Source organism: Polyergus mexicanus, unplaced genomic scaffold (assembly GCF_030449975.1).
Source record: "Polyergus mexicanus isolate NDT 795.1 unplaced genomic scaffold, iyPolMexi1.0 SCAF_1, whole genome shotgun sequence".
In the NCBI taxonomy this organism is placed as follows: domain Eukaryota; kingdom Metazoa; phylum Arthropoda; class Insecta; order Hymenoptera; family Formicidae; genus Polyergus; species Polyergus mexicanus.
The window spans coordinates 2969345-2984278 of NW_027223321.1; the positions used below are offsets into that span (position 1 = coordinate 2969345).

Genomic DNA, 14934 nt, shown 5'->3' on the forward strand with positions numbered 1-14934 from the left:
GGGGACTACATCGTGCAATGAAAGTTGAATTCGCTCGTTCAATCCGCCGTATACGACAACATGCCGCTACTGTCATCGCTGATAAACGAAGAGCGAAGAGAGAACGAGGAGAGGAAGAGAGAAAAAGGAGAGCGTCCGCGCTCTCAAAATGCGCTACACGAAGCTAAGATGTCCGGAACGACGGAAACACGATGGTCACCACACGTTATGAGGAGTGATGCGAACCGCATCTGGATACAAACATCTGTACTTTCTCTTCCGACTATGTACAATACTTAAATCTGCGCTTAGATACTCGGAAAATAAAATAGTTTTTACATCTCACATACACACGCGAATGCACATTGACAAGAGCAACATGTGCATCGTATGTCTACCTCTATTTAATATTGTCGCAGTATCGATGCGAAAATAGAACTATCATCTGTTGAAAAAATTACGCGATATTACGTATAATACATATATAACACAACTTCCTGCATCGAAAGGATACAGAAATGCAGTATTATACTAATTTCTATCATTCTGGTTTATGTCATTATCAATTCCTCTCGCTTTGTAGACGTCATGCGAATTCTCGACGGAGAAACCGCACTTAGAAATTGTTGGCCCGTACTTGTTAGCAGAACGATATATTGTCAATTTTGCTCTCCGAGGAGATCGATCGTTAACACGGATGTTCGCAACCCATTCGTTTTTGCCAGTCGACCGCGTTTCATAAGTATACGTAAATGATAATTGGTACTGCGCGAAAATATGCGCGATAAAGATAATTATTTACAACGTACACACAATATGTCATCGATAACTGGTGCGAATTTGCAATCTGATTTCGAGATCCGTGCCTTTTCGATTTTATTAACACAATTTATTATTGCAGTTACACTTCTGTGATCTTTGCGAAACTTTAGAATTAAAATTGAACATTTTTTTTTTTTTAACGAGATATTATTCGACCTAACGGTCAAATTGGGAAAATTTTTTAAAAGTCTAATTCAAATATTAATAGAAAATTGAATCAAACGTGCTTTACGTTTGTGAGCAACGAAATTTTGTTGCAACGATTTGTCACGTGTTAAATAATCATACAATTGTGCATTCAATGCAAGTCAAACATGGCATATATTTACTAATTATATTCGATGAATAGAAAGCATCCGTATCGGTCAATACCGAATTACATACATTCCATTATCGAATGCTACGTAGCAATTATTCATTTCGGTATAAATATTTATGAGGCAATTTCTCTCGTATTTTATATTTGCCTCTATTTTATACGAAATGAAAATTACAAACTTTATCGAACGATGATTAAAGAGAATGTATCTCATTTATAATACATCTTCCGTTTGATCTTTCCACGTTTCTCTAAAGATAAATCAGCCCGGTAATCTTTACTTTGTCTCGTCGTGTCGTGAAATTATTCAATGTGGAATTTATCATAATTCGATCATTTATCAAAATCACGACACGAGTATGGAAAGAATATGAAAATATTGGATAAGCTCGTTACGCACTCTTCGAATTTCGCGCACGCGCTCGCCAATCTCGTCGAAATGCACTTCTTGCCAGCATTTCGCACAAGTGGATTAATTAAAGCAGGAGGAGATTATCAACCGTGCGCTTGAGTACTGTTAAGGTAGTTTTAAAATACGGGAACGAGCGGGCATTAGAGAGAGATTCACGGGGTAGTCGCGCCAGAGAGCGGTGCTAATTTCCCGAGAAGAGAGGAGGATTCTCTTCTTCACAAAGTGCTTTAGTGACCTGACGAGCCGAAGGCTAAGATATATGCACATAATTTCATATTCAAATTCAGTGGACGTAATACCATGGACATTATAAATAATTAAATTTACACTTTTAACTGGCAGCAAGCGGGATGTCTATGTCGAGAATGGCGATTCAAATTCCACCCTCGATTCGTTTATCCGTTCGCGCCGCGAATCGTTTATCCCGTCTGTCAGAATTTTATCGAACGTTTGTATCCGGATGTCAAGCACAAGGAGGATTACCAATTAACTGCATAAAATACGCCGATATTATCTTCAATGTTAATGAACATTCATGATACAGGCGGGCAAATTATCGTTACATTTAGTTTTTGCAAGTTACAGGGTAAAATGTAACTCTCGTGAAATCAAAACGCGCTTCCTGCATTCTCAATTTATCCACTATAAATGAAAGCTAAAGTTTTGTCCGACCGGTAACACCGGTACACGGGATCATACATTTCGTTTCTTTAAGCCCGCTGTAATAAATCTGCCTATTTTCATGAAAATTATACTGAACAAAGTATTTGCTCTATATTTACGCGCGATGTGCTTTTGTTGCATTTTATCCCCTCTTTAATTAGCGATAATTTTATTAGTATGTCAAAAGTGATAAAAAATACCAAGTGTTAATTGTTATACTTATGTTATTACTTATGTTAGGATGAGACAAATACCATATACGAGTATTTTCTGACAATTTAAGTTTTGTTAAAATAAGAATAATAATGTTAATATCTCTATAGCAGTGTTTCTGAAAGACTTTTGAAATGAGATTCAACTGCATTTACTTGTGTAACATGTAACATCACGGATACATTTGTCTCCGTTGCTTTTCAGGAGATTTTCACCGTAATAAAATTACATTGCTTCTCATCTCAGCACGTGAATTAATACGTATCGCGGAGCGAAAATTCGTATCAAAACTTTCCATGGGGGTAAATTATGACACATATATCCAGGGAAAAGTCGCGAATTAAAGTACGAAGCATCGGTTAATCCGTCAATTACGGCGCTTTGATAAATCGCAAATACAAAGAGATAGAGAAAGAGAAAAATCCTTATATATAATTAGGTACGATAAGATTTCCGAGAGAGATCGCGAGAGAGAAACGATAATGGTTAAGCCGACTTGTCTCGTTTCTTTCCTTGGCCGCAGATGCTATCGAGCAGCTGATTCTATGTACCGGTAAGCGAGAACGTGCTAGAAAGAAAAGAACGATGATTATTTCGCCATAACGTTTACGGCGACGACGGTGGCGTGAAATAAGAGGGAGATCGCAGCACCTATTTGTCGGAACGTGCCGCATCGACGTTGCAGCGAGTAGTACGAGTCGACAACGGGCCCGACCATTATCGCTCGGGGGGAACACGAGCGCGGATCGATGGGAAGATCGTTCTCTTTTCGCTTAAATTAAATTCGACGATATCATCGATTTCGCGCTCACCCCGTCCCTCTTTTTTTAGTTTCGATAACATGTCGAACTAAGGAGGCTGCCAGTTTTCAAGTTAACGAACGCGAATAGAATCTATCTATTCTCGAGTGAATATATCGAACCGTGGGCTGGTATTTAAGAAACGCGAAATGGGAAAGTATTATATATTGCAAAATTGAAAAAAGAATGATTTCGTAGGACTCGAGTTGTATTCGTAGTAAATTTTAATTAACTATGGAATGTCCAGTGTCGGAAGTTTTATATTTCTTGTACAAGATTTCTAATGATTATTTTAAGCGTGAGATTATTTATTCACATGTGTATGTTATTTGCTGTACAAGAGAAATAGCTTGAATCGATCGCCTGTTATTTAAAAATCAACGATAAAATTGGAGGAAACAAATTAAAATTCGAATTATACTACACTTTAGGTCGACTAAAAATTAATTTTAATATCCATTAAATATTAGAATCAAACGCAGATGCAATCATCTATTTACTGCATCGACAGTTTTAACTAGCTTTATTATTAATATGATATAAATTAAATAATTAATTAATTAATTAATTTGTCTTACGAAGGCTTGCTCTCGCTTAAATAATTATTAATTTGACACGCGCCTTATCATTTAATAAACCATTTCATTAATGCAGCAAATATTATGACCTATACATTATAAAATAAACAGCAATCCTTTTTATTTATTTATATATTAAAATAACATTTAAAATAATATAACATAACATTTAAAATAATTCTTTGGCAAATTTAAGTCTTCGATAAATTAAAATTCTACAGAAATAAATAATAGAATCTTTTTTTTATTTATTTTTAAAGCACGTTTTGACAGAATTTTAATTCAAAATTTAGTTATTAAAATATGTAATGACGAAGCTACTAATAAATAATAAGCTCTTTTGATATGCTTTCTATTAAAAAAATATATTATTCCAAATTCATCAAAGAGAACATGCGCTGTTAAAAATATAACGCTACAAATGCGGAGCTCTTATATGTAACGTTATTATATTTCGCGTTTTAGCATAAAAGTTTTAATTACCCCAAAATAAATAACTCTAATATATGCTACAATATTGAAACTTGGTACCACTCTTCAGAACTCGTATCGGAAATTCCCAGATTCGCGTGGGAATATATCGATCGATTCAATGTACGGCGTTCAACCAACTCCATGAATAAATTTACATCCATCGAACCGGCAAGTCTCTACTTTTCTAATTGCAATCTCGCTTATTTGCTCGATACGTTGGCGTTTCTAGCATATCGAAGCAGGAACGTGCATGTGTATGTTCGCTAATATTTTAATAGTCATGACGGTGGCGCCGGTGACTGCCATTGTCGATGACGGGAAGAGATTTTATCGACGTGTTGACTTTACCGCCATTTCGCCGGGGCTGCCGGCTGCCGACTCCCAGCTCAATCGCACCGTGTAAATCGGATATGACGTTTGCTCTGCCCGCTATCGCGAATATTCCCGGCAGCCAATCAAGATCATATTATGCGAAAGTTCGTACGTAAAATCACGATGTCCAATGAAACGCAGGTAACATTTGCGCGCTCGCTCTTTTTTTTCGCAAAATTATAGAAACGTAAGCTCTACTAAACTCGTATAAGCGCTACTAAGAAAGATTTTAAATGTCATTCGCGAATCTTTTTCACTGTCGTAAATATAACAGTATCTGTATTGTTCTTTATCTATATATACTTATATTTTTATCTACGATTCTAATGTGTTAATCTTTCCCAAAATTCTTCTCGTTTCTCATTGATATCAAATTAAATTATGACGTCGGAATTATGAAAAATCGTGTGAACTTCTCTCTTATAAGATGTGTCGAAATAAATTATTTTTTTAATATGCCACCATTCGATAGTTCATTAAAATTGTTCGATAGATAGATTGATAAAATATACTAGAGACTTTTTTTCGAGATTTATGATTAATAAATAATTGTAAATTCTGATTAATTATCATAAGGTTTATCTTCGCTTGTAATAAATATGCAGATTGAATTATACGTGCATTTGTTATGATGTAGAATAATAAAAAAGAGAATTTTTTATTTTACATTTCATTAATCTATATTGTCAAACGCGACTAGTGGCGCATGAAAGAACCAATTTGTTTTTATGTATTTTTCACAAAAAAAATTTGCATGGATTGGAATTTTTGATAACAAGAATTCAATATGACTGTAGTGACAAAATAAAATACAAAAAATGCATGTTTTTGAGATATGTAATTTGAAAATATTTATTATTACAAAATCTGAAAAAAAAATTAGAATTTTTTAAATTTTTGTGACTCTTATTTTGTTCAACATAAATATATTTTCTGATTTACGCTATTTATTTCAAGATATTATCGTAAACTGTTTCTAGCACTCTATATTTGTCAAAATAGTTCTTCTCGAAACCCTACAATTTCTTGTTCAATAATCTTGACGAAACAATAGCCAGCAGACTTTACAGTTTTAAAAACCAGCGGAGAGAAGAGAAAGGGAGAAAGAAAACTAATATGCTGATATTGTTCGACCGCGCGCGAAATCCGCTATTTAATCCAAATCTTCGCAAAACGAAACGAGCGGTGGAGATATCTTTCCGATTTTTCGGATTGAAACGCGCGCGGATCTTTTTTAAATTTTTTTTCGCACACAATAGTCTCTTATGAAAATCACAATAGATTTGCTTTTCCATTTAACTTTGCGGCGCTAGACATAAACCGGGCTTTACATCGGCGCGTAAGGAAGGAGGTGGCGACGATTGCGAGTGCGAGAGTGTCAATAGGCGCGAATACTCGGCGGACGAGAAAACATTTTCGGCGATGCCATGCTAGAGTTTTTGCGACGCTCGCAGTTGAGAAAGCTCACCGTGTACCGTCCTTCACGGCAAACACAGATCTTCGTCCGTCAAGTACGTTATCCCAGGAGATAAGCCGGGAAATACGACGCGTCGCGCTCTCGAGATATCGCGACTCTTTATGAAAAACTGATATATACATATTTATCTATTTCTCTTTCTTTCTCCTTTTCTCTCCCCCCTCTCTCTCTCTCTCTCTCTCTTTCTCTTTATCCCCCCCCCCGCATTCGTGCACAGTAATGAATTATGCATCTTGATAAGCGTATATGGGTGTCTTTTTCACGTATGCGAGAAGCTACGTGATTGGACAATACGGATGCAAAAATGCACTCAGGACGTGGACTGCACGCGAAGTGTATTCGCATCGAATAAAATTGTCGCCTCGTTATTATATGCGGACGTTACAGGAGCGAAAAATCTCGTTTGTTCGCGCGTAAATCATCATAATGCTCGATAAGATTTATCGCGCGAACGCATCTTCGAATTTTCTGGCAACGATATAAGAAGTGACCGGTATATGTATTCAATTGTATCTAACTGTCGATCAGAAATTGTCGCGCCCTATTCTTAGTTTAGATTTGAAACGCGGTGCGATATGCCTGTATCTGTCATTTGATAAATAGATATAAGGTATTTTAAAATATATAATATATACATATATTTTTTTTATATATTATCTATATATATATATATACACATATATATGTTATATGTTAGCCTTTAAACAAGAGAGAAAGTAGCCGTAGAGGGAATCTGCGGGTAATACCGGAACTGAAATTTATTTCCTTCGTACAATGCGGTAAAATAGACAACACAAAAATGAGAAAAATCGAAAAATCGCTCCTTTCAAAAGAGATTCGCACAGAACGAGATTCAATAAGCTCTGTCGGGCGTGCACGTAGCAGCGCGACAGGTTTGTGTAAAGGGGGAAAAAGAAAGAGGCGCCGGACGACACACGTGGGCGGAAACTGAGAGAAAGCAAGTTGTTCAGAAAAATCCCGAGTCCTCGCGGTGGATCGAACGATGGGGGGGGGGGGGGGGAGAGGGACGATGCACGAAGAGGGAAGGGGGCGAATAACGCGATAATTAATATCAGTTTAACGGCAACTTTGGAGGATGCAATAAGTTAATAAACGGAGCCGCGCGAAGTTTCGTGACCGCGTTCGAGCATCCAAGCGGATCTGAATATGCCTTTAGCTACTTACACACACACACACACACGTCTCTACTTATGTATAGATACCAATAATGACCCCCCCCCCCCCCTCCTTGATTAAGGATGCTCAGTGCCGTAACTACGGCGACGGAACGATCTTACTTTAAGAGAATTTTAATCTCGCGCTCTCCTTCCATCTCTGTATTAAAATTTCGGTTAAACCTTCGTTAACTTTATCGCTTTCTGAAATTATTAATTTCAGAAATTACGGATTACGCTTTCGGGTTTTTTAAATGTTTTTTCGAGCGGATGTAATTTTACCAGATAATCAACTAGTTACGACGGTACGCGAGCTAGCCAGAGAGCGCGTCAGAACTGCAGGAAGGGAAAGCAAGGGTTCACGCAGTAGGAATCTTCACTTTTGGAGGTCGGAGATCTATCCCGCAGGCATGCTTATCTGCCTCATAGGTTCTGCCAAACTATTGCTCGCACATCCTCTGTAATCGATTTCCCCCCCCCCCCCAACCCCCTCCTTAGCCCTCTCTTTATCTGTCCCTTTCTCACTTATCTATCTTGCTATTTCTCCGTGCTCCGATTAATGCCATGATATTGATTAGAATGTTTGCAGGAGACCTTGTACATCCTGTTAAATTCGCTTCTCAAGTCACTGTAGAATGATGTACGCATATATATTCTATTTGCAATGGCGTGTATTCGCGAAACATTTTCTATTTATTTATTAGGCGTAAAATATTTCATTGTATTAACTATTATATATAATAACAAAAATTATCTTACTAGAATGATTTTGATTATACTTCGAAAAAGTATGATTTTGCATTTTCGAATCATTATTCTATTTTTCTTATCATCAATCCTATGTTACTTAAATTAAGATAATTAAATTGTGCATTATTAAATATTTTTATTTAGAATATACACGAAAATAATACAAAATAACAAACACAAACTGGGAAAACATTTAAGCGAGAGGAGACGGATATGCAAAGATGCGAATTGCAAGGGGAGAATAATCAAAAACAAAGCTTGTTGGGCGTATCGTCGACTCCGACGTGTCGCTAATAGGTAAACACACGTGCATAAACATACCCTTAGCCTTCAGCAGAAGATGCATATGCGCTTAAAGCATACACCTATGTGTTCAAATAAACCAAAATTACATCGACGGTAAGCTAAAGTTTCGCGAAGGCCTTAGATTAAAACTAATAATCTAATTATACGCTTGTATAATATATATTGTATAAGCGAGTCGAAAAGTAAATCCGAGCAAGCACGAGAATCTGAAAGTCTGCCGTAAAAAAGTTTAAAAGATATTTTAATACTTTCATTATAAAGTTATATGAAAAAAAAACCCTCGACTTCTTTTTCCTTTGTCATATTGCGCGCATACAATTGCTATTTTCTATGTAATAAACATCCGTTTATAAGAAAAATATGAAATGCAACGGATATCTAGTCACAAGAAATATTTCTAACAATGTGACACACCGTACGTGCATTATTCATCGTGCATATTTTATTCCTCTTGCAAAAGTAATGAGCATGGGGTTTACGTTCGCCGAACAATTTTTGTAGATATAATAAGCTTCGACTAGTAAAAATCATATTGCAAACTTTTTCTTCGACACAAATTATCTTGATTCTCGTTTGTTTTGAATTATTTATATATAAAAATGATATTTGATATCGTGCAATAATGTAATATTCATTAACAAATCAATCAAATCATTTGTAAGCAATTTGATGATTGGATTTATAAAAATTTAATACAATGATTATGATTTGCTGATAATTTATTAAACAAATTTAACTAATTACAAATTTCTCTCTCTCTCTCTCTCTCTCTCTCTCTCTCTCTCTCTCTCTCTCTCTCTCTCTCTCTCTACGGAAAGATCTTTTTATAAGTGAGATTTTAATCCCTCTTTCGAACCTCTCTTGTTTCATCTTAATCCACCCTCACTTTATTTTGATCACTTTTTCCATTCGAAAGCATCCATTATGCCCAGCCCTGCTGGTGACTTTGAATTAATGGCTCGACGTGTAATGTGTTTTGTGACAATGATATAATTAAGTTTCGGGTGGAAATAATAATTGCAAATATTGATAAAATTTATACACAAATGTCATTTATTTTATTTATAAAAGACTAATATTTTAAATATCTTTAAATATTACAAAATAGATTTGGAAAATTATGTATGTAGCGAAATGATTTATTAGTTAATTATCGAAAAATTATCGGTTTCACCGAGACAACTCGATTATTTCATATTCACACGATCAGATACAGACAGTTCATATGACGATGTCGATGTTCGCCAATGATTAATACTCATGTATTGCAGGAGGAATATTAATGACGAAGACATCGATTCTCTTTGCAAGCTTTGATACGTGAAATATGACGGAAGGCACATGGAAAGGGAGCAAGAATCGATTTAATCGACAACTAGATTCGATTGGCAACACGTGTACGTGCGTACACGTGTTCACATAATACCTCATAGTGAAGGAACTGAACCGGAAACCTACAATTAGTCACCTCAATTTCCGTTTCATTTAATTATGTTAGTACGACAGACCGGCATGTGGGCGAACGTAAAGAGAGATATTACTGAATGAATTCTGAATTACGTTATATAAAGAGTTTCGAACAAAATTATAGACAATTTCGAATCATACTGAAGATTCGAAACAGAAAAAAAATACCCACGATTAAGTAAAAGCATGAAAATAGCAGGGTTGGGAAGTAACGCGTTACTTGCAACGTCGTTATCGTTACAGTTACCTTTTTTTCGGTAACGATCGTTATTTTTTTCTGTTTGTAACGGTAACGGTAACGAATTAGCCGTTACTTTTATCGTTACTTTTTGGTTCTTTATTATCTTATATCTATTCAATAGATGTATTTTTTGAAAAAATATTTTCTAGCCTTCTATCATAGGCTGCATTCTGATAGTCACTGCCAATACTGAAAATCTGTAGTAACGTATAAATTATAGATTTTACAATACTGATAGTGAATATTGGAATATACTCTTAACAATATTAATATTTCTCTTATCAATATTTAAAAAGAATGTTTGACAAAAATTTTCGACAAAATTGAAATTTGTAAATTACAATTTAAATTCCTATAAAGATAAGTGTATTAAAGAGTAAAGATATTAACATAAAAAATTAGAATCATTAAATAAGTTTAATATAAAAAACGCTTGTGTGCTACATAGAGACTAATTTAGAATTTTTAATTGTAACATAGATTATTACGTTTAATATTGATTATTAAATAAGTTTATAATCTAATAGCTTATTTTAGCATTACAAAAAACAAGAACATAACGAAAAAGTAACGAATCGTTATTTTTCAAGTAACGGTAACGCGTTAGAGTAACATTCCCAACCGTGGAAAATAGCAGTCAGAAAATAAGTGATCATTTATTGATAATTTCAAAATTTTAATATTCTTTTTTTTTTATTTATTTTAAGAATTTTTGAAAATTTAAACGAAAAGAAAAAATAATTGTAGTCAGAAGATGAAGGATATAATACTTTGTAAGAAAAGTGAATTTTTTTATGATACTCCATAATCGATCCGGGAACAAGCTCGGGGGGGGGGGGGGGGGTATCTCTCTCGATCCAGGAATTGCGCGATCAAAACTCATTTTTAAAACTGGCGTAGTCATTAAAATCGATCGAAGAAAGGACGACAAAACCTCGGTTACACAATGGCTTGTGCAACTGGCGAGTTCTATATACCTACCGAGTGCGTCGGAATTTGGAGGAGGACTCGTCTACAGGAAATCGGAGAGAGGGAAAGCGATAACAAACCGTCCATTCAATACTGGGGTGGCTTCTGGGACAAGACTCTCTGAGAACGCTATCATCGAAATAGAGGGCATCTCGAGTCGGTGGATGAAATGGACTCAGGACACGGCAGCATCTACGTATCTGACGTATACAGGATAGGTAGATCATGAAACGTGAGAAATAGTGTCGGAATCGAGCTCGGATCGATTCTATCTTAACAAAACTCTCATCAAGAACAATAGTTCTTATTATAACTTCTCTCAATATTTTCGCGTTTGCTTGACAAGTTTGAAGTTAAATCTCCGTTAAAACAAGATGAAATGGATCAAAGATAAGATTTTATTATACTCTGGTTATATTCTTCTGGAATTTAATGAAGAGAAAAAGATCGGATCTTTTCTTAATATTCGATTATTTTATAATTAAATTTTTGTTGAAATTCCTATGAAACACCGATTATACACATCGAAGGATGTGCATGCATGACTTCTGTATCTGACAATGCACCTTGTATAGTCATAATAGTTGTACTTTGCGAAAGGAGATTCGGTTGAAAACGAATACCGTTTAATGCTTTCAAGCATCCTCTCCTTCGAGCTTTGACTTTTACACGAGAGAGCACAAGTGCCGTATTAAATCTCTACCGATAATCGGCGCTTGGCCTCGTAATATATCGTAGAAAATGCGGAAAACAGATCGTTGCGTTTTCATCAAACAAACATTTCGTATTATCGAAAACATGCTTCTAATAATGTCAAGAACATTTTTTGTATATATTACATTTTCAAGTAATAAAACAATCAGACAATTAAACATATCTTTCTAAAAGAATTAAAATATCTTTTATACATCTTTATTACAACATTTATTTTAGGTGCGGATAAAAGATTATCACTTTTAAGTTGCGGATAAGATTAAGAATAGAATTGAATTAACATTTTGAAAGATAAACTGAAAAGGGATTAAATGAAGATTATAGAGAAAGAATATACTTTATCATAAGAACCAAGTTCTTTATAATAGTTTGAAAGTTTAAATATGAATAAATAGAAATAAATTTTCGCAAATCTGTGTAACTTTTAAAAAATTTATAAAAAAGTTTATATCCTTATATTTTATAAGTTAAAATCCTTGATAATTTTTAAATTTATATCGAAAACTATTACAGTACCCCTCGACAATTTTTTGCTAAGAACAAATTTTTTATTCTAAGTTTGTCGAAGAAATTATCATTAAAGTCATAAATATTATAGAATATCCGTATGAGTGGAGAAATAAATATTATATTCGGTGATCGACATTTTCTCTCTCGTCAAAATAGATATTATTTGTAAAATAAATGCGCTTTTTTTTTCATTCTTTTTTTACATTTTATTTTGATTTTTTTAACATATATTATTTAAAAATTAATTTATCCAATTTTTTTACAAGAAAAAGATGTGAGGCAGGATATAAATAATTTTTTCATTAGGCAGATCTTTTGTTCCGAGAAGAATCAGACATTTTGGAGACGTAGAAACAATATTATTCTATTTTAAGCTAAAAGTTTACTATCTGTATAGAGACTTCAGTAGATAGATTTCTTGGCAGTCTCAGTCTTGGCATCCGAGCTTTGTTAAAGACAACAAAGATTACAAATGTATATCAAATAACGCTCTCAAAATGATATTCTTTGAATTCATTCTTTGAATAAGTTCAACAGATCTGCTTCTTGCTTGTATATTTTATTATTTGTATATATATAAAATTGCTCTCTTATTTAGTTAATTTATATAAATTTGCAAAACGGAATTACTAATTACAAATATTTTATATTAAAAATTATGATGTATTCGCACTACGTAAAATATTCGTTAGTGATGTAAATAAGCAAGAAATAATAAGTTCTAGCTTTGGATTCTCAGCGCGTTAATTTTCTATTGTCATCATCTCATCACAAGTAACTGCTTTCCATTCGTGGCAACAGATAGGCTCTGCGCTTTCCAAACCAGTGAATGCCCAAAAAGACAAATCACATGATTTCATGTATAAAGCTACCTACAAAAAAAAAGACAGAAAATAATAATTTGTCACATTTTTATTATCAGAAACAATACTTTTTAAAAACCCAAAACTTTTTCTATAAAGGTAAACATTAATTAGAAGAGAAGCCTAGCGGATACATACATACATATTTTTCTACTCAAGCTTTTTAAATGAAAACAGTCTTATGTACGTATTTTAAAAATGAAAAAAAAATTAGATATATTGCTCACTATTAGATTGTTGACATGCGTGTTCAGTTTCTCGCAAATCAGCATTGGTACTGTATCTCGAACGGTTTCAGCCTGAGCACAGAAATTTATTATTTCTATATTATCTTTTCCATTGATTGACTTCCAATTTTCTTGATAATGAAATATCGCAATTATTATTTCAAACCATTTATACGTACATATATTCCCTCCAGTAGAAAATAAAAAATATAGTTAACGAATGATAAATGTATAAAAAATAGTATGAAAATAATATAGGAATATATTCACCAAGGCGATACATAATCGTTGACACTTCTCGAGACCTTCTTGATCACAGCTCACGTTGCACGGAAGCGTGTGTTGTATTATCGGTTCCGTTGCCGGAACAGTGGATACCGCACAATTACAAACGCCCTTCATAACTTCCTCTTGCCTTGAATAATAGAATTTTTTAACAAACATAAAATTGCAATTAAATTAATAATTGCAAGATGAAGAATAAATAAAATCTATTCTATGCTTTTAAAAAGATTTTATCGGATTAGCAAAAAAAAAAAAAAAACTTAATTTACTATTAATAATTTTCAAGAAAAAGAAAGTATACAGAGTGTCCCCAATTTAAATGACAAAACTTCAAGAGCGTGTGGGGGACCGAAAAACTAAAACAAGAAGTTCTTCAGAGGTTTCCTCGTTTTTGCTCCATTTTAGAGAAAATCGTAAAAATTCAATCTCTCATTGTCAATTGCTCTCTTGAGTCGATTTGGCACCGAATAAATTTTCCGCTTCAAGGTTCCTTACATATGTAAACACTTGATGTTATCCTTTACGGTGCCAATCAATTCAAGAGAGCAATTAATAGACCGAATCATAGATGCAGTGCACCAAATATCACTAGAACAATGTCTAACTGCAATTAATGAGGTCAGTGCTAGATGTAACGCTTGCATTGCTGCAAGAGGGCAACATTTTGAACAATATCTGCATTAAATAGATGATAACATAAATAAAATGTAAATAAATAAGTAAAAAAAAAACGAAAACTTGTTTTGTTTCTTTTTTTGTAATTTTCTCCAAAATGGAGCAAAAAACGAGCAAGCCTTTAAAGGACTTTCTCTCTTAGCTTTTCCCCTACACGCTCCTGAAGTTTTGCTATTTAAATTGAAGACACCCTGTATAATTTACATTAAATCGATAATCTTATAAAAAAATTGACATTATTATTTTATTTTATTTTAATTCATTAAAAATACTGAAATTTTTTTAAGATTACGATCTTACATTGCCAAACGCACAATTGCAATTACGAAGACAAAATACACCGCTCTTTTCATTGCACCTCAATTAGATCTCGTCACGTCACGAATAAACCGCGATTATCACGGACGATCGAACGGAACATAGCATGGGTGTATATATATATAGACCCGCGTAATCACCCCTACCCTCCCCTAAATGCACGCAACGGAATGCACGCGTAATCACGTGATACCATTGTTAATCGCGGTATCCTCTTCGCAACAGATTCGAATTTTACATCAATATTCAACATTGCATTCTCACAACGATAATCAGTATCGCGCGAATGTAACTCAAGAATATGTCGAACGCGTGTATGCGTTAA

At 34.1% G+C, this 14934-nt stretch overlaps 1 protein-coding gene across 2 annotated transcripts; it reads right to left on the reverse strand.

The window, feature by feature from the left end:
- Positions 1-12785: 12785 nt before the first annotated feature.
- LOC138938051 (uncharacterized) lies at positions 12786-14715 on the reverse strand. 2 transcript variants are annotated; one of them, XM_070304774.1, is made up of 4 exons: positions 14592-14715; positions 13602-13746; positions 13332-13403; positions 12786-13113 (listed from the first exon to the last, which is right to left on the reverse strand). In XM_070304774.1, exons 1-4 carry the CDS (start codon positions 14642-14644, stop codon positions 12985-12987), a joined length of 399 nt encoding a protein of 132 aa, XP_070160875.1. In that variant the 5' UTR covers positions 14645-14715; the 3' UTR covers positions 12786-12984. The 2 variants fall into 2 exon arrangements, with proteins under 2 accessions (XP_070160875.1, XP_070160882.1); XM_070304781.1 differs by having other exon boundaries at positions 14606-14685.
- Positions 14716-14934: the final 219 nt, after the last annotated feature.